Raw genomic sequence first — 27,273 nt, 5'->3', positions numbered from 1 at the left:
TTCTCCTGGCTGGTGGGAATCTTTCCCATAACTGCATTCAGTGTTTCTTGGCTAAAACCTGTAGTAGCCATATGTAGCTGTGCAGCTTGAGCAGCCCTCATAGTTTGAACTGTCAATGTTCTCATTATGCATTGATTAAGATTTCTGTAATTTATTTTACTATTTCTCTATAAAGTTTTCTGTTGTAATCTCTATCTTATGGAACATTCCGGGCCCCCCTCCTCTCAGTCCCAGTTGGTTCCCTCCTGTCACTGTTTGCCAACATTCCACTGTGCCCTCCAGCTTACTGGAACCTGTGGTGGTGTGAAGACGAATAAAGAAGTGTTCTCTTCATTCTAACACTGGCGACGATTCACCGGGTGGGGACGGTTCACCACCACCCCCACCGCTTACTCCAGGTCAGCTGACCTGATTCTATTTTACTTCAAGTGAATAGTTTACGTACAAGCTTCCATTCTTGTACCATTTGCCTTCCTTCTGAGTGTAAGGAGCATCACAGGGTTAAGAGGTGTTTCCTCATTAACAGCATCGGACGAGTAAGGTGTACTCCTGCCTTCTATGAACTTGCCTAAACTCAAAGAGTGGTATGGGAGTGTTATTAGCGGAAACATCGAGTGGGCTGTAAGCAGAGGAGTACGGGCGGAGTGTGAGAGGGATAGAGTGATTGGCTTGATCACTTTAATAACCTTCGCCAAATCCTTCCGTCCCTGTAAAGGCCTGTGGGACCGAGAGCTAATTCTTGTGCCTCTTAAAATTATCTGGGTAAATTGCTCACCGGCTTTTCCTCATAGCTATTTGCTTTAATCCACGTCTGCGGCGCGTCCTCCTTCCTCAACGGCCTCCCTTTCGGCGAAGCTCGTCAAGCACAACGGAGAGAGAAGTCTTCTTATGCCCCGGACACTCCTCCACAGGCGGGGTTTTCCTCATCCAATAAAGGCGTTGTTTCCCACCCTCAGCCACTCCTCCTTGATGGCTGATTTTGATTTGACCCTGATTTGACCCTTGAGAGCCTGATTCCAAGGTGGGAGAGAATCCACAAATTTTGTTTTGCATCCGTAACGCCTCGCTGAAGGGCACAGCCGATTGCTCACTATTTGCCCTGCCTGTCATTGCACGCTGACGGCCACAGCTTTGCACATCTTTACTGGCATATCCAAACTGTGTAAATTAAATTGCCTGCCATACGCTGGTGGGCACAGCTGTTCGCCTCATTCCCAGTGTGGGACTTTCTATGCGATGTTGGAGGTATTTCACATGCATTTTTTTTCCTGTTACCTCTCGCTGAGAGGCACATCTTACTAATTGTGCATTACTTCAAGACCTGTGTTACATTTCACTGTATTACTGTGGTATGTTTTAAAGTACCCTTACTATTTCGCATTTGTTAACTCCCTGCCTCCCCTACATTTGTTTTATCTGGTCAAAACATGGCAGCTGCTAACATGTCACAACCTCCACTGTTCCTTAATGAGGGGGGAGAAACTTTGCTGTCCTCATCCTCGGCTCCAACCCTTCAGCCTGGGACGACTCCTGGTGGCCTATGGCACTGGGGGCAGCCCAGACACCCACCGACCACGCACGCAACCTGGGAGTCATTTTCAACTCAACACTCTCCATGACCAAGCAAGTCAACACAGTCTCCTCCCCCTGCTTCAACACCCTCCGCATGCTCCGCAAGATCTACAGGTGGACTCCGACAGATACAAGAGGAACAGTCACCCAGGCCCACGTCGGTAGCAGACTTGACTATGGAAACGCCCTCTACGTGGGAGCCGCGGCCAAGCTCATCAAACGACTGCAATACACTCAAAACTCTGCTGCACGCCTGATCCTCGATGTACCACGCCACAGCCACGTCACCCCCCCCCCCCTCCCACCTGAGAAACCTGCACTGGCTCCCCGTCAACAAGAGGATGTCCTTCAAGCTCCTCCTCCATGCACACAAGGCACTCCTCAAGACCGGCCCAGCCTACCTCAACAGACAACTTTTCTTCTACATCCCCAACCGCCAGCTCCGCTCCGCCGACCTCGCCACCGTCTCTCGCATCAGAAGAACAACCACCGGCGGCAGATCCTTCTCCCACCTCCCCGCCAAGAACTGGAACACCCTCCCACTGAGCCTATGACAGACCCCAGACCTGCTGACCTTCAGGAGGCTACTCAAGACCTGGTAGTTCGACCAGTAGCGCCCCCCCCCTTTTTCCCCCCCAGCACCTTGAGACCCTCACGGGTAAGTAATGCGCTCTACAAATTCTTGATTGATTGATATATATGTTACAATGAAGACGAAGCGTAGGTAAGTAGGGAACATTTCTTTATTCGTCTTCACACCACCACTGGTTCCCATCAGCTGGAGGGCGATATGGAATGTTGGCAAACAGTGACAGGAGGAAACCAACTGGGACTGAGAGGAGGGGGGTCCAGAATGTATCATAAGATAGAGATTACCACACACCTCCTTGCATAGGGTGGAGAAAGGAAAGGAGGGCTAGGGTGAGCGAGAGAGAGGCAGAACCACAGGAAGGTGAGAGAACAGAGGAAAGAAACGAGGGAGAGAGAAAGAAGAAATGAAAAGGGGATAAAGAGGAGACTAAAGATACAAAGCATGAACCATAAGAATGCATAAACAATCACTTTAACACGATGCTCTTTAACCCCCAGGCTAAAGATAAAATGCATAAACAATTTTGCAGAAACAATCCCTTTACACAATAGACTCCAATCCACACAGAAATGGACTTGGTTCTTAGATCTCCTGGGCTTGGGTAATTCTGACTCGCTCTCTAGATTAGAGCTGTGAATAATGTCACCCCTTGTGAGGAATTATTCTGTCCATGCTCCAGGTTTGTCCATTTTCTAGCTGGAAAACATTTTTCCCCACTCCAGATATTCTGCAAGGCTCGGAGAACCTGGACACTTCCCTTCTGCGTGGTTTGGGCAGGCCCACGCGGACCCAGTCATCCTCTTTGAACATTTGGGATTTGACATGCTTGGTTTGGTCATATCTGTCTTTGTATTTGGTGTTCGTCAACCCTTCTGGAAATTTCACTGTGATTGACCACACTTGTATCATTCCTTTTTTATGCAACACAAAAAGATGATGGACGGAATGTTGAACATTGTCGAACATTCACCCCCAGTCACAGATCTGGGTTTAATCCATTGTTATTTTGCTTACCACACCACCCCAGTTCAGACATAGCCATATGCAAATCAGTCTTGACCCTGTGCCTCATGGGAACAGTCCAGCCCCAACTGCCAGGCCATGTCTTCCCTGGACAGGAATCAAGCATCTTAGGACCGGTTTCGGGTTTTCAGCCCTCATCAGCCAGGATAGCTTGACTCCAGAGGCGGAGTGAGCACGGGACCCACGTCTGGGTGTACCCTTCCCACTTAAGGGGAAAATGCAACACAAAAAGGTGATGAACGTAATGTTGAACATTGTCAAACATTCACTCCCAGTCGAGGGAAGAAACAAAATCTTATCAGCATGGCAATTTCTACATAACACAAGCATTGGCATAGCCAATAGGTCTCACCTTTGGGACCTTATTAGTATTTAATTATGCAGCACAATATCCTTGGTGCAACATCAACTGTTGAATGGCTAAACACTTATAATTTCCCAAAGGCGAGACCTATTGGCTATGCCAATGCTTATTTTTTAACTAAATCTGTATTTGGAAAAACTTTTGTTAAATAAGTCGATGTGTATAGGCTTTGAAGCTTTCCTTAGTTCGTTTTTTTTCCAGCAATACGGTAAAACTTGTTGCGTGTAAGTGGTTAGATTAGTGCTCACCGGTAAACCCAACATTTGTGGTCAATTTCTGGAAGACTTTGATGGTGCTTACAGAGGGTTTTCCTTTACAAAGAGGTAATATTGGTCTATGGAGAGGTTTTCATTACTGTTGGCTGCATTGACCCCTTCCCCATCAGCACAGAAAAAGCAATAAATGAAGTACAGATGGTGCTTATCAGATTGATTGATGTATTGGAAGACACGGTCAGGGAACACACACTTTACCACCAATATGTATGTTGAGGTTTGAATCCAGTTCCAAAGTTGGCAGCTCTGGATGTTAAGTTACATCTTCTTTCCCAAACAATCAGCATTGTTTGCATCAAAACGCGGCAACTTAAAAAAGCATTAACATTGCTAACAACTGGCTGGTTCAATCCCAGCTCTAATAGCCATTTAAAAAGCACACCGTATTAAAAAGTTTTAGATCAGCATGTCTCTGGCTCTTTTTGTAGGTCTCGCCTACGTTGCGCATGCGCTGCATAGGAGGAAGTTTAGCTGTCGCTTTGCTCGCTTTGGAAGCACATACTCATGCTTGTGGCGGCATCCACCTTGCGCGAGCAGGGGCGTGCCACAAGCACGAGTATGTGCTTCCAAAAAGAGCAGACTGCACGCATGCAGCACTCCCGCGCGCTCTCTCTCTCTCCCTCCCTCTCCTCTCGCTTTCGCTCTCTCTTTATCCCTGTCGCTCCCGCTCTCTTTCTCTCTCTCGCTCTCTCTCCCCCTCTCTCTTTCTTAGAGTCCCTTTCTCTCTCTCTCTCTCTCTCTCTCGATGCATATTGCCACTTTCACACCTCTACTTGTTGAATATGCTCTATTTACCCCCAACCGAGAATTTGTATACTCTTTAGTTCTTCTTGTGTTAGAACCTTTGTGGCTTCGACGTGCGACATCGGTGCACCCTGTTATTTTCCACCGGAAGTGCAGAGCGGACATGGTTCGAGTTTCATGGTGGATTGAAACGACCCGTGAACTCTGTGACGTGGGCAGCAGCCGCCACATCTGCTTGGCGTTTCCGCATTCCGTGTGTAGAAAGTATTTTCGGTAAATAGGCCAAAATGATGTGAAACATTTACTTGTATTGGCTAATAATTATCGAACATTCTTGCAAAGCCCTCCACATTGAATAATGATGACCGAAAATGCTCTGTGTGCCGTGCCCCATGCGCTGCTCCAATCGCTGCCATGGCAATATAGATGAAAATTAAAATGAGGCCTGGGACGGAAATGTTCAGTTGTACAACAGCCCCCAAATGCCAGCAGCTATCATGCCCAGCTCCAAGCGGAAAATAAAATTCCGGAAGTCAGTGGCTGTCATGTTTTATGGCTGGGCGCCCAAGAGTCAAGGAGCCCACAGTACTCTCACTCCGCAAGCCGCTGCCGGCGGGGCCCAACCACAGACACTCCGTCCACTCTTTGGCAACCGCAGCCCTCCGGCCGCTCTTCGGTACTCCGATGTTGCAGCCGCGCACCGGCTCACAATGCCCAATACGATCCTCTACGGGCCTCACCGGGTCCGCAGGCTCAGTCCCGGGACTGAATACTGATGCGATCCCCATGCTCACTGACCGTGCCCCCATTACACTTCAGGAAAGGGAAATTTAGTGTTGGATCAAAGCATTGAATTTTAAATGTAAAGCTCTCATTCCAAAAACGAGGAGCTGATGAAGCGGAGGCAACAGAAAAAACTGTTTCTGTATAAACATGTATTTTAATACTAACAGAGTTACAGCACCCCTATGCATAGTTGCCACATAGCTTCATGTTGTGTGTGAGGCCTTTAATTATTCTTGCATGTTGTGTTCTGGGAATTGCAGTTGTTTTCTGTTCCATTGCACAGGCTCAAAAATTGCACTATATAACGTACTACTAAGAAAAGAGGGCTCACTGAACATGTTGCACATGAAAACTTGCAATGACTACATAATCAGCAGATTTATAAAAAAAAATGTTGTTTCGAGCTCAAAAGAATCAATTTGTCTCACTCTCTGTCATCCCTTTTCTTCTCCCTTCCTTCCCCCAGCTCCTCTGCTGCCCTTTTCTTCCCCATCACACTTTCCTGTTTCCTTTTTCCTATCCCCTTATGTTAAATTGCATCTCTTACCAAACTTCCAAACACTTCTGGCAAAACACTTATATGGTCCCAGAGGCGAGACCTATTGGCTATGCCAATGCTTGCTTTGGGTTGGCACAGGGAGAGCACGCGGACATTTGAATTCAATTCCCCAGTTCCGAACTCGTAGCTCTGGATGTCATGCCACATCCTCTCACCAAATATTGCTGGGCTTAAGCATCATCCCAAATGATTTCTCATTGTGTTTGGCTGGGAGTGGCTGAGTTATGCTATTTATTTATTTTTGCTTGCTCTCATTGCTCTTACTGTTTGCAGAGGACTTTAGTCTATTTATTGTCTATTGTGTTTGTCACGGATGTCTCTTTTCTGTGTTTATGCCCCATCAGCAGTCACAGGTGGCCTTGGCTTGGGTGATAGTCCTGGTGAAGCAGGCACTGAGCACAGGCCATGCTCTTCTTCTTCTTCTTCTTCTTCTTTTTTTTTTTTTTTTTTTTTTTTTGCATGATGTCATAAATACAAATATCAATATTCGTCATAACATACCAATTTAACACTTAGATAATAATAGAAGAAAAGACGAAGTAAGAGAAAAAAGAGAAGAAAAAAAGAAAACAATAAATTGCAAATGAAAATCCTCATCATGCATAATTATTAATTTTTTTATCCACCCACTACCTCCCCCCACCCACCATGCAGGAATTGTGCAGCATCCCTTATCTTCTAAGAACATTCTCTATCTTTTAATCCATTTAGTCATTGGTTCCCATATTTTTAGCCCTTTCATCCAAGCCTGTGTTCCTCTTTTCTCCTAAATAGATTTCTCAAAGTTATAATTAGCCGTCCGGCGTGACAGCCATTGATAAAAAGTTGGAGGGGAAGGATCTAGCCAAGCAGAAGCCAGGCATAATCGTAGTATTGCCATACCGATAAACAGCAATTTTTCTCATGGTTTCCCTTGTAGATCTGAATAAACCCCTAATCCAATCAAAGATGGAGAGAGAACAATATCATTCCCAAGCACTTCCCTAAAAAATATTGAAATCTCTTGTTTTTAGTTATTTGAACTACTACAGGTAGCAAATATATGGTTTAAATCCGCCTGATATAACGAACATCTAGGACATAAAGTCCCTCTCCCTGTCCCCCATTTTGCTATTTTCTTTGGGGTATAATAAAGTGAGAAGGAAGAATCATAATACTGGGCCTGGAGTCGGGCAGAGATTAATAAATTCTGCGCTAGTTCTATTGAGTGATTAAATAATTCTTCTGAGATTCCTATTTCTTCTTCACACTTTCTTGCACAAGCTTCTAAATCATCTGGAGTTAGTTGAATAAATAGCATATATATATATATATATATATATATATATATATATATATATATATATATATATATATAGCTCTAATAGGTGGTGGTTTAGTCTTTCTCACATTGTCTATAATATAATTATTGCCAAAACCACTCGAGCCGCCACATTTTTTACTTAAAAAGTCCCATATTTGGAGGTATTTATAAAAATGCCTCCTGTCTAGACCATACTTTTCCCTCAAATTCTCAAACTAAACTATGCCAGTTATTGAGTAGAAGTCCCCCAATTTGGATAGGCCTTTTTCCTGCCAATTTTTAGCTTTAGAGTCTCTAAATATTTCCGGCAAATTATGATTATTGCTGATTGGTGTATAGTAATTTAATCGGCCTAATCCCACTATCTTATGAATTGATTTCAAAACCTTAAATCCACCAGCCAGTCTTAAAGCATACCTTCTTGTAATGACAGTCATTCAGGAATCTCCATGCCCATCCCCATGCCTTTTCACCCTTTAAAAGTTCGATCCGTGTCGGTATATCCTCTAGAGTTCTTTCTCTTGGTTTTTCCTCAATAAGGGTAAAATTACTCAAAAGAGAAATAACCCAATAATATAGTCTTATGTTTGGTAGAGCAAGTCCACCCCTTTCTTTTGGCAAAGTTAAGTACTTATAAGCCCTTCTTGGCTTTTCATATGCCCAAATAAATCAAGAAAACAGATTTCAATTTTCTTCAGACAGTTAATACTAAATTCTAATGGTATTGCTCTTAAATATTATAAACATTTAGGGGAAAAAAGCATTTTAATTATATTCCATCTTCCTATAATTGATAAAAGTAAATTGTGCAACCTGTTTAACTATGCTTTAGTTTTAGGTATCAAAGGATCAATATTATCTTCAACAATATTTTCTAGATTTGTCATAATGTTGACTCCAAGATATGTGGCCTTATCAACCTGCCTAATGTCATTATTCATAGCTATATTTTTACATAAAATTAGTTTTTTAGAACTGTTAAGAAAATATCCCGAATGTCGACCGAATCTCGTCGCCTCTGTCTCAATCTCAATCATAGTTATATCCGGGTTAGCAGTCAGTATAGCCACATCATCGGCATAGGCCAATATTTTAGTTTCCTAGCCCTGAGAAATAATAGGGCTAATGTTTGGATTAACCTCCAGTTGTTGTAGAAAAGGGTCTATGTATAGGGCAAACCAAAGCGGCAAGCTCGGACATCCTTGCTGTGTACCTCTTGTTATATTAAATGAGTCTGTCAATTCCCCATTTGTATAAAGTTGTGCTGTAGATTGAAAATAGAGCATCTTAAATGCTTGTATACGTTTTTGGCCAATTCGACCCTTGCCAGGGTCTCCCATAAAAAACGCCTAGAGACCCTGTCAAAGGCCTTTTCGGCATCCAGCAAGGTTAACACAGTAGGATCCTTTGTGATGTTAGCGGCATCAAAAAGTGATATAGCCCATCTAATGTGATCTATAGTACCACGCCCTGGAATAAAACCATGTTGTCTTGGTGAAACTATTTTATGTGTTACCCCCGCCAGACGAACAGCTAAGATTTTGGAATACATTTTGCTATCAGCATTCATCAAGGTAATTGAACGATAAGAGGCAGGTTGTAGAGCTGTTTTGTTCTTCTTAAGAAAAATGATTATTTTTGCTTGTGACCATGATTCAGGAGGCCTCCCCCTTTATATACATGCTTGATTAGCTGCTGCATACCTCCCATTTAATTCAGTCAAGAATTTCTTATAGAATTCCATTGGGATACTATCTAAGCCAGTGGCTTTGTCACCAGGGATGCTATTAATGCATAGTAAAGTATCTATCCATTTGGGGGCCGCTTCCATTTGTATCTGTTCATCCTGAGATAATCTGGCAGATGGAAATTGATCAAGATAGAACTTGATGTCTCTCAAGTTATCAGGATTAGTCCCGAAATACAATTCCTGATAATATTGATAAAATACCTTGCGAATCCCTTCTGGGTCAGTGATTTTACCTTGTGGAGTATCATTTCTAGCTGCAATTGAATTCCGTGTAGCTTTCTGTCTTGGCTTAATCGCTAAGTGGTGGCCAACCTGTTCGCTACGTTCATAAGCTTCCTGTCTCCATGCAGTTTAGTCTCTCTGCTGCTTTTTTGCTATTATCTCTATAAGAGAGGATTTGGCTGCCATTATTTTTGCAAGCGAGTCTGTAGGGTCTCCCCCCACCTTGTATTACTGTTATCAATTCTTCTTCTGCCCTCGCCATGCACCTTTGTTTATCGCTTAATAGTTGGCATTTCTCTTTATTCCTAGACAATGAAAACCTAAATGTTTCTCCTCGTATTGCCGCTTTAAAATGCATCCCACACTTCTTCCATCCCTGTGCTCCCCAAATTCTCTCTAAGGAATTGAGGGTTCCACAATCTCATGTGTGTACAGTAGTCGTTGTTCATAAGTAAAGAGCGTTCAAAGCTCCATTTAGTCATCCTTCTACTTCCCAACCCTGTCCCTTTAAATTCAACTACTAGGGGATTAATGTCTGTGTGAGAAGTTGTCCTGATATTCAGTGTTCACTATTCTAGTGATCACTATGTATCAGTCCAAACAACCCTTATGGTGATTGGTTGTAAGTCAACCGATAGACCAGCTATCCTAGTAGCATGGACAAGAGCAGTCTTCGGGCTAAACTCTAGAGGGCGTGTTAAGCCAGCTGTTATACCATCACATATACCCCTTGAACACCAAGTGAAAGGACACCACACAAGTGTTATGAAAATAAACAGTGTATTTATTTAGATCACAACAGCCCTGTACTCTTTATGAGGACAGGGTACTAAGCACACAACAAAACTCTTACAAAAATACTTTAAGTTGCACAATTTGCACAAATGCCCGAGGGGCACGAAAAACCATATACTATGGAAGTGGAATGCGAAATTACTAGCAGGTAAGTACTGGACTAATAGGCTTTGGAATCGCTAGGACTACGTTACTGAACCTTCAGATTACTAGTAGGCGGCCTAGGGGACTCGGGTGCAGAGTGTGCACTCTCACGCGGGATGCGGGACAAAGTCTATGGAGGCTAGTAAAAGCAAAGTTAGTGTTCTCGGGCGAACCCGATATGGTAGGCTGAAAACGAAAGTGGTTCTGGACCCTTGGATAGTGAGGCTATGCTGGGGCACCGAAATGCCGAAGTTACCTAGCCCAGGGGCTGCGGCTGTATAGGTCTGAAAAGACGTCGGGAATCCTCGTTGACGAACCAGGGGCCTGAAAGAAGGAGTTGCTGGCAGGCGACCAGTGAAGATTGTTCGGTGGATCCAAGCCTTGATCGAAGATGGAAGACACCTGTAAGCAGAGGGGACCAAGTCCAGAATCATTAGCCAATGATCAGATGGGCACCAGGATGGCACCAGATGGAGTCACCTCGACCAGGTGAGTGGGCGACGCTGGGCTCTGCAGTCTCACGGACCAGGAGGCGTTGTCGGCGACCAGGATGGAGGTGTGAGCTGTCCCACGATGGTTGATGCTGTCGACGTCGCTGGACCCAGGATTGGGGCAACAAGTCTTGGCAAATTCAAGCCCACGCGGTGGACCTAAAATGGCGTCTGGAGTGGACCAGGAGGGTCCGGGGTGCTCCTCTTTTGGAAGGGAGCAAGGGCCAGTCTGGAGCAACCAGACTAGCAGTGGTGATGTCGTCGGTCGTGGTCGGGAAGGCCACAAGCCAGCGGGCTAGTAGCCAGACAACGCGGTGTGCAGCCAAAAAGCAGAAGGGCCCCACGCAGATCACGTGGATGCTGGGGGGCTGGTCTTCGGTGCTGGAGCTGCTCAGGGTCGGGGCTTCTCGGACCCCAAAGCACTCACCAGAGGATCCCTCGGCGGTCGTGCTGGATAGAAGTTGTGCAGTTCTGATGATGGCCGGTCCCTCGAGGTCTCGTCGCACCTACGGTTCTCAGCTTAGCTGTAGAGGTAGGTAGAGGTCAGAGGTGCCAGGGAAGCCGGGTCTTGTCGAGCTGGTCAGTCGGATTCCGGAGGAAGGACGTGCAGCAAACCGCAGAGTTCTTAGATGGTGCCTGCGGATGCAGGGTGACTACTCCTTAGTCACAAGGGAGAAATCTTGAGAAGAAGTTGAGAGTTCCTTTCGTAGAAAGTAGTTTCTTGATTCAAAGATGATCTAATTTGGAAGGGTCCCCGCTCCTGACTTTATCCTAAAGAAAGGGGTGGGTACGCGACTAGGTCCTGCCCTAGGGGTGGGACCAGGAAGGGGGGTGGTTACACCCCTCTCCCATGCCGGACTTTCCCCAGGCCAGGGGCTGGTGTGCCCCTGGAACTGGTTCTAGCCGGCAGATGCGTATTGAGCACCGGGGTGCCACTTGCAGTCACCTTCCTGTAAAGCCCTGCCTACCCAGGATACACAAAACCCTGTCTGGGATGGTGCTAGCACCGCCCCTGACAGGAAACCCTTTGTCCAAGCTCCCCTCGCTGGAAGGACTCCCAGCTGCAGGGGGTCAGACTCATGTCTGTGGTGGCAGCATCCATTTTGTGATGCTGAGGCTTGAGTTAACTTTAACCGGGGTTCACAGTTACATACATGTCGTGTCCCTGTAGAAGGGTGGAATGCTAACCCCGTCGCCAGAATTGGCGAGGGGTTAGTATTCCAATTCATATGACACCTTACTCGACATGTTTTGATAAAGCGATACCAGAGATAGCATTTAACCGCGAGGATTATAATGCACTTAAGAGTATATGGTATGCGTTATCATGGAACAGCTATTAAGACTTGGTTCCGCAAGCTGCAAACGGGCTCAGCTCATGCCAGAGCACCATCTCACACGATTCCAAGCACTCTGCCTTCAGGATTGTCAAGGCCTGCCATAGGAGTGACTGATAGGAATCTGTGTGTCCATTTTAGGGTTAGATATAGGTATACTATATCTAAAGCAAAGGGTGATTACACCACCTTGCCCCAGCTGTCGTGCAGCCAGTTGTGTCAGATTTAGATGGCCAGCCAGGGGTGGCATAATACATGCTGCAGCCCCTGGTAGGCCCTGGGTACACCTATGCCCTGAGTTACAGGGTCTGACAAGGTGGCCCAGTACCAATTGGAAATGTACCTAAGGTACATGGAATCCATTTTAGAGAGAGAGCAGTAGGCCTGGGGTCCTGATTGGCAGGGCCCCAGGTCAACTAAGTCGGAAAACCAGCAAAACACCAGGCAAAAAATTGGGGGCAACCATAGTCCGGTATCCACCTTCCTACAGTCTGCTATTATACATGTGTTTTTTTCTGTTGATCAAACGTGTAGAATAGATTGTGATGCAAATATATAGTCTAACCTCACAAGTTTGTTATACACGGGCCATGCTCAAAGGAAGCTCCTCAATGGGCTGCTCCTCTATTGGCTTTCCCTGAGGTGCAGTTGAGACTGATAACAGCATTTGTATCCCACAAGACCCAGACCCAGTCCCACAGCCTGAAACACTGCCCTACCCATTAGTGATCCCTAAAGAGCTCCAAGATAGGTAATGGTGGTAAACAGCTCAGCACTGATCTGGAAAGCTGCAACCCAGTCATTTACCACGGCAGTGTTTAGGAGCTGCAGCCTGCGCTTCTACAGCTGATACAGCGTTCCAGTGGTACAGCGCTCCTGCACCACATTCCACGCTTGTGCTTCACAAGCAGCACTTGTATACCACATTCAGGCCTCCTGGCATTCACCACAGTCGATGTTCTGAACGGCACCACTGTCAGTGCTCTCCTATACCACAGACATTGCACCTACGTCTTATATCCTAACCAGCAGCGTTTTACCATAGCTGTTAATTCTGCACCCCTGCTTGTACATCAGCCAGAGCTCTGCTCGCCTGTGACAGTCAGCCCTGCAACACCACGGCAGGTGTCTTTGCACCATAACTCACACCAGAGTGCAGCAGGTGCAGCAGCACCACACTCTCGCATTGTGGTATTTTTTTACTCAAAACTAGACCATAAGGTCCCATTTTCATTGCTCACTTTAAAACTCAATGCGTATTTGCTAAAGTGAAACCAGAAAACCTGGACACATTGTAGCTTCCTCGTTTAAATTCGGTTATCAGGCGAATTATTTATGTCGCTAAAACCTTTTTTCCCTTCATTATAGTGAATGTAAACACTTCCAGATATGTGAATTCAGACTACTTGTTGTACAAAAATAACACTTTAAAATAAGTCCTTCTCAGTGCATTGCTATAATGTGCCTAAAAGAATCAAAGCTTCCACGTTAAACACCAGTAGATGTTGTAGCACCCTCGATAATGTGCTGCATGGCTAAATACTTATAAGGTCCCAAAGGCTAAACCTGTTGACTTTGCAAATCGGTGGCAAATAGGTATTTTGAGAATGATGCAAGCTATGGTGTATGGTGTGTGCTGTGTGCACTGCTAACCATAGCGAATTTAAGTGGGTTTGTGCATTTGAGAGAGAACGTTAATTGTTAACTGTGTTTTTCGTAGTGACTTTCATGTTTTTTCCTTTTCTTTATTTTTTTTATTTTGAGTCATACATAATTTCTAAACCCGTTGCACGCGGCCTTTGACTACACTGTGTATTGCAGCAGTTGTATTGTATTTTAGCTTTTGTATACTGCTTACTACCCCATCTGGGTCGCTGAAGCCCTTGCCCACCGGGTATCAAGCTACCCTGTGCAGGGTGTGTGGTCGGATGGCTGATGTGTATTTTTGATATCTTTTGAAGGAAGCGTTTTGGTGTAGTTGTGGAATTACCAGAGAACTGATCTTATATTGGGTCACAGCTGAGGGCTTTAACGCTGGCAGTTAGATTCACTCAACCCCTCAGGCACTTTTAAAGTACTCAGAGTTGATCAATATGGATTGTGGCTCTTATGAGAACCCAGGGCAGGTATTCATTAAAGTTTTTTTGTTGTTGTTGCAAGGACAGCATAACAACTTCCATCCCTATAATCTCTGGCAGTGATTATTAGGAGGTATATATGACCATGAACCCATGTGTGTGGGAAATTAAAAACGCAAATGCATGCTTTTGCACAGTGATATGCTCTTCCAAATGAGCTATAAGAGCAGAGACTTTATTTGTATGTATACTTCACTTCATAGTTGCAGCATAGGCAAAACAAAATTGAAAACTGTCAGTACAGGAATGTTAGTTGAGGAAATAATTCAACAGCTACAGTTAGTCACTTTATTTTTTTTATCCATTTGCTAGAGTGAAGCTTGAAGAAGTTACTTATGAAGCCTTTGACTCTGGAGACGATGCCATCCGGTCTCCAAGAAAAGCCAGCAAAAGGGCGGCGCAGGTGGGGGAAAAGGAAGAAGACTTGCATCAAAAGAAGAGAAAACGCGATTTTGAAACCTCCCCATCAAAGAGTCTACATTGTGAAGGTAGAGAGTTGAAGAAAAAATCAAAGAAAAGGAAAAGTAGCTCTGAAGGAACTCGGGATTCTAGCCCTGAAAAAAACAATGCTAATTTTAATCAGAAGAAAACGGAAAAGAAAGACCGAAGCAAAGCGATAGAGCTAGAAAATAAGAAAACAGATGTGACAAATATCACCAAAGTTAAAGAAAAGAAGGTTTTGGATGATTCTGTCAACTCTAAAAAAGTAAACATTTCCAAAAAAAGTAAGTTGCCGATCGTCAGGACAGGTAGTAGTTCCTCTGAAAGTGATTCCTCAAGTACATCATCTCTCAGTAGCAACAAGGCCAGCAGTAAACTAAATCCGCTTTCTAACAAGTCCCCAGCTTTCGTTAAGAAAAAAGAAGTTCCTCAGCCTGTTATTGCAAATGCAACTACAGAGACAGTCACAAAAAACGCCATGGCTTCCAAACGGGGTCCTAGCGTTAAACCTGTAATTAGTACAACAGGTAAACCTTCATCATCTAGCTCCGACTCTGATAGCAATAAAGAAGGGAATGGCAGCAAACTGGACAAGAAGAGAACTCAAACGGACAGTCATTCCACAGATGCTGCACTAAAGCATAAACAGAAGGTTTCAGCCAACTCCGAGAGCTCTGATAGCTCGGATTCCTCTGATTCCGACAGCTTTGTTATAAAGAAACCTATACCAGTGCCTTCCCTTGCAGGAAATGGTGATGTACAAAACTCACCTGTCATATATGGACCATGCCCAAACCCGATAAGTATAGGAAGGGGCGTGGCAAGAGGCTGTGGTAGAGGACAGGACACTGTTCATTTGAGGGGTTCAAGAGGCCGTGGATTTCGTGGGAGGTTGAGGGGAAGAGGACGAGGAAATGCCAATCACTTCCCTAATGATTACAGCACTGAAAATGAGAAGCAACAGCAATTAAACCACAGTGTTACAAACAAATCTATCATTATTCAGGTAAGGTTTTTTTTTTTACATTTATTGCGATCTTAGCAGGGTAGTTTTTAAGTTTAGATCTTCTTGTGCAAGTTCTTCCCTTGAGGTATGAACTGCAAATATATTTGCAGTACTTTTTTTTTTCCTCCTCATATCACCAATAAACGTTCATTCATGTGTGTTTTGACCCAGTTCGGCTTCTCTTTTAATTCGTTCTCTCATATAGCGCTGTGGGTAGTCCGCGCACATTGAACGGAGAAACAAGGTGTAAACATCGGACTCCATCCAGGTGGTTGTTCATTAGCCATGATTTATAAGGTTCCCACGTTATCCCCTTCTTCATGTTATGAATTGCCCTGTCTAGCCTGCTCACCTGGGACACTACCCATTCCTTTATCAGCAGGGACTCCACATGCGTGCGTCTCCTACAAATTTCTTGTCTTGCTAACAATATTAGGTAAAAAAGCACCTTACTTCTTCCCTTGATACAGGCACTTTCACTATATTCCACACCAAATAATATCAATTTAGGGCATACCTTTATATCGCAAGCCAGAATTGTGTTCAACACCTTACCCACGCCTTGCCAAAATATAGCCAGCCCTGGGCATTCCACAAATATGTGTATATGTGAAGCCTCCTTCAGGCTGCATCTAGGACATTTACACTCCATTGCATCTTTGTTTTGCCATTCTCGCAGGAGTCCAGTAGCGTCTGTGGAGGGTGTAAAAAAAAATGGCTCCGTTTTAGGGTAGCAGATCTCAAAGTAGCTTATAACAAATTTAAGAATACCTGCCCTAACTTCTCCATCTCGACATTTGGCAAGTCTCATTTCCAGATAGCAAATAGTGAATTAGCTCTCGACATTTGGCAAGTCTCATTTCCAGATAGCATTGGAAAGGAGAGCTAATTCACTATTTGCTATCACCAAGTTCCAGTACTATTTTTAAACCTCCTTCTTGAGTTGGGTATCTTGCAGATCTTTTTCCGTTTGACAACATTCTACCCTAAATCCCTTTATGCTGCTTAACCCATGCAGTTATCGGAATAAACTTTACAGTGGATAAACTGCCTCTTGTTCTCTCCCTCCAATGCTCCCTCACTTCATAAATCCACCCCTGCCCCCTCCATCTCCTCACCATGTCCTTCTGATGGGGCCACATAATTCATCTTTCAAGCATTACGGGGTTCGTGGTGAGTCCCAGGCGGGAGTAAGTAAGCTATAGTAAGGGTAAGGAATGCCTGAACGGATTTGTACATCCTACCACAACCTGGCTACCGCCTGAAGGATCTTTAGGCTAATCTTTTACAAGTTTTTCAGCGACCCAAATTAATACAAAAAGGCAGTATTCGTCATACCTGCTGTCGAGCTCCGCAATAGCATACTGATTGGGCTCATGTCTGGTTCCCCATCAACCCCATACAGTTATTTAACTGAAAATCCCAACAGTATAGCTGTAGATCTCGGGGGACCATTGCCTCTCTTGGATACTCTCTTCCCGAGCATCTTCCACAATATCCTAATCCCTTTAGGACTCCAGATGAAGCTACTGATCTCCCCCTGGAATTCTTTAACACTTGCTTATTAAATGTTAGGGGTATATTATCAAACAAAAAGATAAACGTAGGCAGAATCATCATCTTGACCAGATATTGTAGTCATAAATTATCAGAGGCTGTAGTGTAGTTCCTATATTCCCAATAGGCTCTGCGCATTGGAATAATATATCCTATAGATCATCAAACATCAAAATTACCTATCAAAAAATGGCCTGTTTTTGCAAGGGAGGGGAGAGACCAGACCCACTACCTGAAAGCACTCTTATCCCTTGGGGATCCCGACCCAACCTCCATAATCAGCCCTCACTTACCTCTTTCGTCCCAGCACGGCAAGAAGCTCCAACAGCTCTTTCCTTGTAAACAGAATAGGACAGGGTTATCATCTTCCATGCAGATCCTCTGGTGAATGGAGGAGGCAGGTCTACCCAAGCTAGCAGCCAATGACGGAGGCGAGAGGAGAGGACCCAGAGGGTGCAGGCCTGCAAGACGCCGAAGAGAACCAGGTGAGCCCAAGTCGCGGTTCAGAACAGGAGAGCGGGACCTGTTCTACACGCTTCGAGGACGTCGAGGGACCGCACGGGGAAACAAAGAAAAGAGCCCACCACCAGCTGCACAGGGACAGGAGGCAGCGCGCAAAGACAATGAGGCACCAGAGACATGTAGCGAGGAGTGGTGATCGCCCTGGGAAGTGTGACTCCCCCGTATAGAGAACAATAGAAGGTACCCTGCCACTGATCTATAGAGGTCCCAGCTAGAGGATCCTACTTTGATAAAGAAAGGGGGTGATTAACCCAGCGGCTGAGGCTGCACAGAACAAAATTAGGTCATTCCAAACAGATACAACCACATGTTGTGAAAAAATACATATTTTTTTATTATTTTTCTCTTTTTAGATATATCCAAATGACATACATGTAAAAATGTATATATTCACTGATTGTTCAAGAGACACAAAGAAAAAATTTCTTTTCCGAATTAAGATCTGCCCACACTTCATACAAACTACCACACTCATTCACACAGGGATTTTCCTAACTACGGTGGAAACATTCAACTCTCATTTATCCATTTCTCTAGTCCTGGTGCAGACAACAGTGGATCTTAATTTTAGTTGTCTAACGCGGGGGGTTTTTTCATCCAGGAAGATGGTATTAATACGGGTCCTGATGTACTTGGAAAGGGTTGCCGTATCCACTGTTTGTGTCTCTTGAACAATCAGTGAATATATAAATTTTTACATGTATGTCATTTGGATATATCTAAAAAGAGAAAAATAATAAAAAAATATGTATTTTTTCACAACATGTGGTTGTATCTGTTTGGAATGACCTAATTTTGTTCTGTGCAGCCTCAGCCGCTGGGTTAATCACCCCCTTTCTTTATCAAAGTAGGATCCTCTAGCTGGGACCTCTATAGATCAGTGGCAGGGTACCTTCTATTGTTCTCTATACAGTGGCTTTCTCCCCCCTTGGCCTGCCTACATATCTCTAAGAAACCCTACGGGGAGCCCCCTTCTATTGTTGTTAAGTGTGACTCCCCCGCCACAACTCAGGAGATTTGGGGCTTTCCTGGTACGTGTTCGGGAAGGGTGGGGAGGTGTATGGGACAGTCCAGTGGAAAAAAGATGGGCGGGGGGAAACGAGACAGTGAGGGTTGGGGCACTAAATGAAAGTATTGCTGCCCTAATCGCGGAGTGTCAATGTTCCGAGGTCATGACCAAGCCATTGAGGGTTTTTTGGGGGGGGGGGGTGGGGGGAAATTCGTGTCACGCTACTGTTTTCTTCTCCATTTGTGGGTAGAAGTTGGAATGAAGAAGAAGGGTAGGACATACCCTAGTGGAAGCGAAGCTCCGAGACTGGGCTTGAAATAATGATCAAGAGTTAGAAAGAGTGTTTTAAGCAGAGAGATAACACAAGGGGGCACAGATAATCCCACACCATATAAAATAATTAACAGCGGCTAAGACTAAACACTATTGCACTTTTTTATTTTTCCTCACACACTCTCCCTTCCCAAAATCCTAGTAGTGAAAGGAGATCTAACAAATAAAGAAACAACCCTATGCACACAAAAAACAATGAGGGGGTGGTAACTGCTTTACCATCTTAAACATAAAGGAGTTTTCCCCAACACCTCTGGGTGTGATGGTGATCTCTATCCCTTACAAACAACATATCCTAGACCTTTTTACTTACCTTTCTCTTCTCGTCTGCTTTCCTGGCGAACCGGGAACGACTCACCACGGAAACATGTGCCTAAAACAAACAGAAGCAGGAGTAGATTACCAATGAAAAGAGAAAGATTCAAAGACCTTATCAACAGCCTCAATTATTTCCAGACTTTCCTTATTTTCCCTTTGATATATTTTTGTTCGCAGTTGTTTCTCCAGACTTTCCTTCAAATAAACTCCCAAATTGAGAAACATATCCGGCCTCCTAGGTTAGTCGTTCGCCCATCCCTCACAAACTTGGTGTCAGAAGTGGGATCAGAGAAGATGGAGGCCATTGTGCACAAGATGGCGGAAGACCAGGATAGACTGGGTAAGATTATGAAGAAATTTCTGATAGAGGCCGAGGAAGACGGGAAGAATCTCATAGGATCCTAACGGAACAAAGCCAAACTCAAGAATCTGTAGTCGGGAAGTTGGCAGATTCACTCAGCCAACAGAGGGCCCAAGCAACACTCCCCTCAGTAGTAATACAAAAGTATGTTGCTGGAAAAGACCCACATTTTTTTTTGCAAACTTTGAGAGGATGGCAAGATCTGAGGCATGGCCTACTGACAAGTGGGGACTGTATCTCGGACTGCGCCTCTCAGGTGACCTCCAGGCTGCTTATCAAGCCGCCAAATACCTTGGTCTCAAATCCTATGAAGTGATTAGAAGGAGCATTCTCGAAAGTATGGAAGTGGACGTCAAGACCTATGGAAGTCGCCTGCAACAAATTGAAGAAGGGGCCCAAGAAACTCCAAGAGCATTGTACTACTGTGTGAAATACATGGCTGATAGGTTGTTGAGACCCTCCTCTGCAACTAAAGAAGAGATAGTTGAGAAAGTATAATTGGAACAGTATCTCTCATCCTTGCACACCCCCATGCAACAATCATAGTTGACCTTGGAGAGAGCCGTAGAAATATCCAGTCCCTATTATTGGGCACAGGAAATACAGAAGGGTAAAGAAGAAACCCAGTGGAACATCCTGAAGGTGTCTAGGCCAAGGGCCAAAAAGTGTCAACCCTGAGAAAAAAACGAAGCTTTCACCATATTACAAGGGCCTGTAACCCCGCCAACATGGCCCTTACCCTCTCCCTGGCCCCGATACTTCTATTGCGGGCTGTTTGAACACCTTGCACGTACATGTCCGCATAAAGAAGAACCAATGGATGTTGACTTAAACAAAAGTTCCATATGGCACACAGGCAGGATTCAGTCCTCATTACCATTACCATCACCAGGTCACTGTCCCAGGAAGGCTCTGGTAGACACTGGATGTTTACAGAGTGTCATGCGACCCCAGACGGTCCCTGGGGGAGTGCAAGCTACTTCAGACATGTTAAATATCGAGTGCGTACGTGGGGACAATAAACAATATCCCACTACTGAATTACAGATCCAGCATACGTAAAAAAAACAGTACCCTTACGAGTGGGGTTGATTCCCAAATTGTCTGAGCCTTTGATGTTGTGAAGAGACTATCTGCATTTGGACGATTTACTACAGGACACATGAGAAGAATGGAGAAAGACCGCTTCTTTCTCTCAGGTGCAGGAAATGAGTGGCCATTAGGGACGATCCCAGTTAAAGAACACTCCATACAAACCCTTCCAGGAAAAACAGTCAAACTACGTCCCTATTGGATACCAGAGGCCCAACAAGTGGCTTTCGAAGACAAAATCCAGCAGATGCTTAAGATGGGGGTTATATAACCCTGCAGCAGCGACTGGACCGCCCCAATAGTTATCATCCCCAAACCAGATGGGTCTATCAGGTTTTTCATTGATTTTCGAGAGGTTAACAAAATCTCACAATTTGACTCCTATCCACTCCCACGGGTGGACGAGATGATTGAACGGTTGGGTGAGGCACAGTACATCAGTACTTTAGAACTTTGTAAAGGGTATTGGCAAGTGCCACTAAGAGAACAAGACAAGAAGATTACTTTTTCTAAACCGGGAGGCCTATAGCACTTTACCGTGTTACCCTTTGGTTTACACAGTCCCCTGGCAACCTTCCAGAGGCTTATGAATACTTTATTTTGACCGTGCAGCACTTTTGCAGCTGCCTACATAGATGATATTGTTATTCATAGCGCATCATGGGAACAACACTTGGTACACATGACAAGGGTTATTGGGGCTCTAAAGGAAGGAGGGCTAACTATTACTCTAACAAAGAGCCGTATAACCGCGAGGTCCGCAAAGTATCTGGGATACCTCTTAGGGGAGGGATGTATAAAACCCCAAAAGGAAAAAGTTGCAGCCATATCCAACCTACCCTTCCCCAAGACAAAAAAAGACCTGAGAGCCTTCCTGGGAGTCTTGGGTTATTACAGGCGATTTATCCCAGACTCTCGCAAATAGCTGCCCCTCTGACTGATTTGTTAAAGAAAGATCGGAAAGTTGAGAAAGAACTTAAAGACCCATCACCTGTTACTCTACGTACCTAGCATCAGTTATAACGCACCCTCACATCCGTACCGGTCCGTCTTACCCCTAATTATACCAAACCCTTCATTTTACAAACTGATGCATCAGAGCAGGGATTAGGGGCTGTCTTCCCCCAAGAAGACTACAAGGTCAGTAGGAAAGACCAGTGATATACATCAGCCACAAATTATTTCCACAAGAAAGACACTACTCCATAATAGAATAAGAAGCCATCACAATCAAATGGGCTATCGGGTCTCTCCGATACTTTTTGGAGGGCAGAGAATTAACTTTATATACAGATCATGCCCCATTAGATTGGCTGTCTCATAACAAAGGGCACAATGCCCGGCTAGTGAGATGGTTCTTAGCATTACAGCCCTTCCAGTTCTATACCTGTCATAGAAAAGGAAGAAACCAAACTAACGCTGACTTTCTATCTCAATATCCTGTAGAAGCGAATCTTGCAGGCAAGAAAGTTAGGGTGGGGGGCAGACCAGACCCGCTCCCTGAAAACACTCTATTATCCCTAGGGTACCCAAACCCAACCTCCATAATCAGCCCTCACTTACCTCTTTCGTCCCAGCACAGCGAGCAGCTCCAACAGCTCCTTCCCTTTAAAACAGAAGAGGACAAGGTTAACATCGTCGTCGCGTATCCGCTGACGAAAGGAGGGGGCAGGTCTACCCAAGCTAACAGCCAATTACCGAGGAGAGCAAAGAGTCAAGAGAGGACTAACAAAGTGGAGCAGAGGTGATGGGGCCCGGAAGACACGGACGAGAACAGCGTGAGCCCAAGTCGCGGCCCAGAAGAGGAGAGCGGAGCCACACGGGGAAAGAAAGAAAATAACCAACCACCAGCTGCACAGAGACAGGAGGCAGGGCTCGAAGACAACGAGGCTCCAAAGACCTGGAGCGAGATGTGGTGGTCGCCCTGGGAAGTGTGACTCCCCCGCCGCAACTCAGGAGCGTTGGGGCTTTCCTGGTATGTGCTCGGTAAGGGTGGGGAGACATAAGGGACAGTTCCTTGGGAAAAGGAGGGGGGCAAAACGAGACAAGTGAAGGTTGGGGGACTAAATGAAAGCATTGCTGCCCTAATCACGGAAGTGCCGGTGTCCAGAGGTCGAGACCCGGCCCATTGAGTGTTTTATTTTTGTGGGGGAATCCGTTTTACGCTTTTGTTTTCTTCTCCATTTGTGGGTAGAAGTTGGAATAAAGAAGGGGAGGACGTATCCTAGTGGAAGCAAAGCCAGAGACTGGGCTTGAAAGAATGTTGAAAAGATAGAAAGAGTTTTTCAAGCAGAGATAGCAAAAGGAGCACAGATAATCCCACACCGTAAACAAAAATTAACTGCGGTATAGACTAAACACTATTGCACATTTTTATTTTTCATTGCGCACTCTCCCTTCCCAAAATCCTAGTAGTAATTGGAGGAGGTCTAACAAATAAAGAAACAACCCCATTACAAAAAAAGAAAGGAGGGGGAGACTGCTTTACCATGTTAAATAGAAAGGAGTTCCCCCCAACACCCCTGGGTGTGATGACGGTCTCTATCCCTTACAAACAACATATGCTAGACCTTCTTACTTACCTTACTCTTCCTGTCTTCTTTCCTGGCGCACCGGGGAAGACCCACCACGGAAGCACAAGCCTAAAACAAATGGAATGAGAAGATTACCATTGAAAAGAGAAACACTCCAAGACCTTATCAGCAGCCTCAATTATGTCCAGTCTTTCCTTATTTTCCCTTTGATATATTTTTGTTCACAGTTGTTTCTCTAGACTTTCCTTCAAATAAACGCCAAAATTGAGAAACGCATCCGGCCTCCTAGATTTCTCTTTAGCCTATCCCTCACAGTGGGTCACCTGGGTTTTTGGCCCCAGGCTCGGCGGCCATCTAGGGAAACCTACCAAACCCATACATTTCCGAAAACTTTCTGTGTGGGAACGTTGTGGGATCACCGGTCTGACACACATTTCCTACCACCCAGCGTTCCCCCAGATCTCCCGATAAAAATTGTACCTCACTCGTGTGGGTGGGCCAATTACCCGCGACATGCAAGGGCCCAAAACCTATTGAGGAGACCTCAAACTTATCACAAAATGACCTGGTTTTGCAAAGGGGGCACCTGTTTTGTTTTGTTTTTTTGCCCCGGGCTCGGCGGCCATCTAGGGAAAGCTACCAAACCCAAACATTTCTGAAAACTAGACACCCTGGGGAGTCCAGTTTGGTATGGCTTGCAAGGATTCCCCAATGTTTTCCTACCCAGTATCTCTTGATAACCTCAAATTTACCTGAAACATCACCTTTTTCCACACACATTTGTGTGGGAGACTCGGGCTCCTTGTGGTGCTCTTCCGTCAATTCCTTTAAGTTTCAGCTTTGCACCCATACTACACCTGGAACCCAAAGACTTTGGATTCCTGGAAACTGCTCGGCTGGTCATGGGAATAACTCAGCCGGAGCGCTAGGCTGCATTGTTAATGGTAGGAACTACAACATTACCTGATCGTCTTCGAACCTCTGACTATCGTTCTTGATTAATGAAAACATTGTTGACAAATGCTTTCGCTTTGGTTCGCCTTGCGCTGGTCCAATCATTTCACCTCTAGCAGCACAATACCCCCCGGCCGTCCCTCTTAATCATGGCCCTAGTTCCGAATACCAACAAAATAGAACAAGAGAACCAGAGTCCTATTCCATTATTTCTAGCTGAATTATTCAGGTGACCGGCCTGCTTTGAACACTCAAAGTAAATGTTTAGGACCCCCAGGACACTCCATCAAGAGCATCAAGGGGGCGCCGAGGGGCTAGGACAGGCGAGGCAGTGGCTCGCCTCGCGGCGGACTTCCAGCTCTATCCCAAGATCCAACTGCGAGCTTTTTAACTGCAGCAACTTTAACTTACGGTATTATAACTGGAATTACAGCGGCTGCATGCATCAGACTTGCCCTCTAATGGTTCCTCGTTAAAGGATTTAAAGTGTACTCATTCCAATTACAGGATCTTGAAAGAGTCCTGTATTGTTATTTTTCATCACTACCTCCCCGAGTCGGGAGTGGGTAATTTGTGCGCCTGCTACCTTCCTTGGATGTGGTAGCTGTTTCTCAGGCTCCCTCTCCGTAATCGAACCCTGATTCCCTGTTACGCACGGTCACCATGGTAGGCACAGAAAGTACCTATCAAAGGTTGATAGGGTAGACATCCGAATGTATTGTCGCTGTCACGGGGACGTGTGATCAGCCGGAGGTTATCTAGAGTCCCCAAAACGGCCGGGCGAGTCTGATAAATGCACGCATCCCGGGAGGTCACGCTCGTCTGCATGTATTCGCTCTAGAATTACCACAGTTATCCAAGTAACAGACGTAGCGATCAAAGGAACCATCGCTGTTTTAATGAGCCATTCACAATTTCCCTGTACCGGCCGTGTGTACTTGCGCGTGCATGGCTTAATCTTTGAGGCCAGCATATACTACTGGCAGGATCAACCAGGTAGCCGCACCTGCTGACAAGGTGGGTTGGGAGCCGCATGCCCGTCTCTCTGACCGACACCTTCACATCCCCTCTCGGAAAGCCTGCTGGGGAAGGAACCCATCCGCCTGGGTGGGGAGGCTCACTGGGGGTGGACAGTTGCGGTCACACGGGCACCAGCGAGTCCGGCCATTTCCCCAAAAGGTAGAGGCGGACCATGGCGCAGCCTGTGCGGACGCAGGGGTGCTGAAGCTGGGCAGCGGCATCCGTCGGAAAAAATCATTCTGAGCTGCTGCAGAAATGTGCTGGGTGGAGAGGGGTGAAAGTGGCGCGCAGGGCTACGAACCTGCCGGGCGGCAGCATCTGGGACCTGGCGCCACCCAACCTCTTCCGGTAGAGTCGGACCACTGGGGGGCGCAAGCTGCTGAGGCCGCTCAGCCTTTGCTCTGCTGTGTAGGGTGAAGGGCCTCTGCCAGGCAGCAGGCCTTTAAGTCGGACAGTCCATGAATGATGAAAGCTCTTTCCTTGAAACAACAACTGAGGCTAGCCAAGCAGTCCATCCCTAAACGGACCAAGCATGCCCAATCGATCGGAGTACATGGCAACGGCTGGCACCTCCCCTGGCAGACTGCCCTGCGCGGGCAGGCTCAGAGAAAAAGCCCATCGGGAAGGGCTGGGAGGCAGGCGTAGAAACGGACCCCTGGGGGCCTGGGCGGGCAAGCCCGGGCCCTGGCTTCCCCTGGCTCTGAATCACCAGAACTCCCGGAGATCCTAGGTTCCCTCTCCTTATTAATCCAGAGGAAAAATACCCTCCTTTCTTGTAATCGGTGTGCGCCGGGTGACAGAGTGGACCTCCTAGGCTTCCAGGGCAGTTCGGCCATCTGGTCACCCCATTGGAAAGCTGTGCGTGCGACCAGATCGACGGGGGAAAGGAGCAGCCAGATGGCCGTGCTTAAAGGACAGCCGTATGGTCGCTCTGTGCCCTAATGAAAGGAGAAGCAGGATGCTGGGGTAGAGATGGGTCTGCTGGCACCTTGACAAGCAGGCGAAGCGGGTTAGGACTGCCTGGGACCGATGGTCCCCCATCCCGGGCCATTGGCGGAACAGGCAAACCGGGGGACGGAGCCCGGGGAAATTTGCGCCTGCCCCAGGGCCGGCCGGACCCCCAGGTCACGTCGGACTACCAGGCCAGATGCACAGGGGAGGCCACTTGGGAACAGCGGGACCCCTTCCCGGGCTCCTTGCCATGCGGCAGGCAGGAGGATAGAGCCTGGGGAGGGGAGGGCACCCTTCCCAGGGTCTGGAGGGTGCCCTTCCCAGGGCCATCGGTGGCCCTGAGCCCAACAAAGCTGGGGGAGGCTCCCCGGGTCCAACGGAACCCTGTCCCAGGCCTTTGGCGGAGTGGCAGGCATGGAGACGGAGCCCATGGTGGGAGCGCCTGTCCCAGGGCCCCTGGAACCTGTTGGGGCTCCTTGGCCTGGACGTGCAGGGGAGGCCCCAGGGGACCCTGTCCCAGGCGCCTGCCATGCGATCGGCCAGAGAACGGAGCCCGGGGTGGGGAGGGTTCCCCGCCCCAGGGCCCTCTGGCCCCGTTTAGGAGCTCCCAAGCCCAGCCAATCAGGGGGAGGCTCCCCGGGCCCGATGGAACTCCATCCCAGGCCTTTGGTGGAATGGCAGGCCGGGAGACGGAGCCCAGGGTGAAAGCGCCCTCCCCGGTGCCCGGCAGGGCCCCTGGACCCTGTTGGGGCGCCCGGGCACGGACACGCAGGGGAGGATTCCTTGGCCCCGCTGGACCCTGTCCCGGGCACCCTGACACACGGCAGGGCCGAGTACGGAGCTCAGGGTGAGGTGGGTGCCCTCCTCATGACCCTCGGGGGCCCTATTCGGATTGCCTGAACCCAGCCAGTCAGGGGAGGCTACCTGGACCCCCGTCCCGGGCGCCCTGCTACGCTTTGGGCTGGGGGACGTCCTGGACCGTCTGGTCGGCAGCTAAGAACCGCAAGGCCAAAAGGGGTTCCAGAATACCATGTCCCTAGTAATCCGGAGGAAGGTTAACCCGCTTTCTGGTAACCCGTG

The 27,273-nt window shown here is 46.6% G+C and overlaps 1 protein-coding gene and 1 pseudogene across 1 annotated transcript in view; one reads left to right on the top strand and one right to left on the bottom strand.

Annotated features, from left to right (window-relative positions):
• Positions 1–27,273, top strand: part of LOC147667180 (coilin-like) — a 178,520-nt gene that overhangs the window by 21,309 nt on the left and 129,938 nt on the right. Inside the window, exon 2 of the mRNA XM_086948867.1 lies at positions 14,408–15,542. Within this exon, the coding sequence (XP_086804993.1) occupies positions 14,408–15,542 (1,135 nt within the window). The remainder of the gene's footprint in view (positions 1–14,407; positions 15,543–27,273) is intronic.
• On the bottom strand, positions 24,127–25,218 carry LOC147667183 (18S ribosomal RNA; annotated as a pseudogene).

The sequence above is a fragment of the Lissotriton vulgaris genome, unplaced genomic scaffold (assembly GCF_964263255.1).
Source record: "Lissotriton vulgaris unplaced genomic scaffold, aLisVul1.2 SCAFFOLD_1428, whole genome shotgun sequence".
Taxonomy (NCBI): Eukaryota; Metazoa; Chordata; class Amphibia; order Caudata; family Salamandridae; genus Lissotriton; species Lissotriton vulgaris.
Note: the sequence above shows the minus strand (reverse complement) of the source record. Positions and strands in the feature narration are given on the sequence as shown.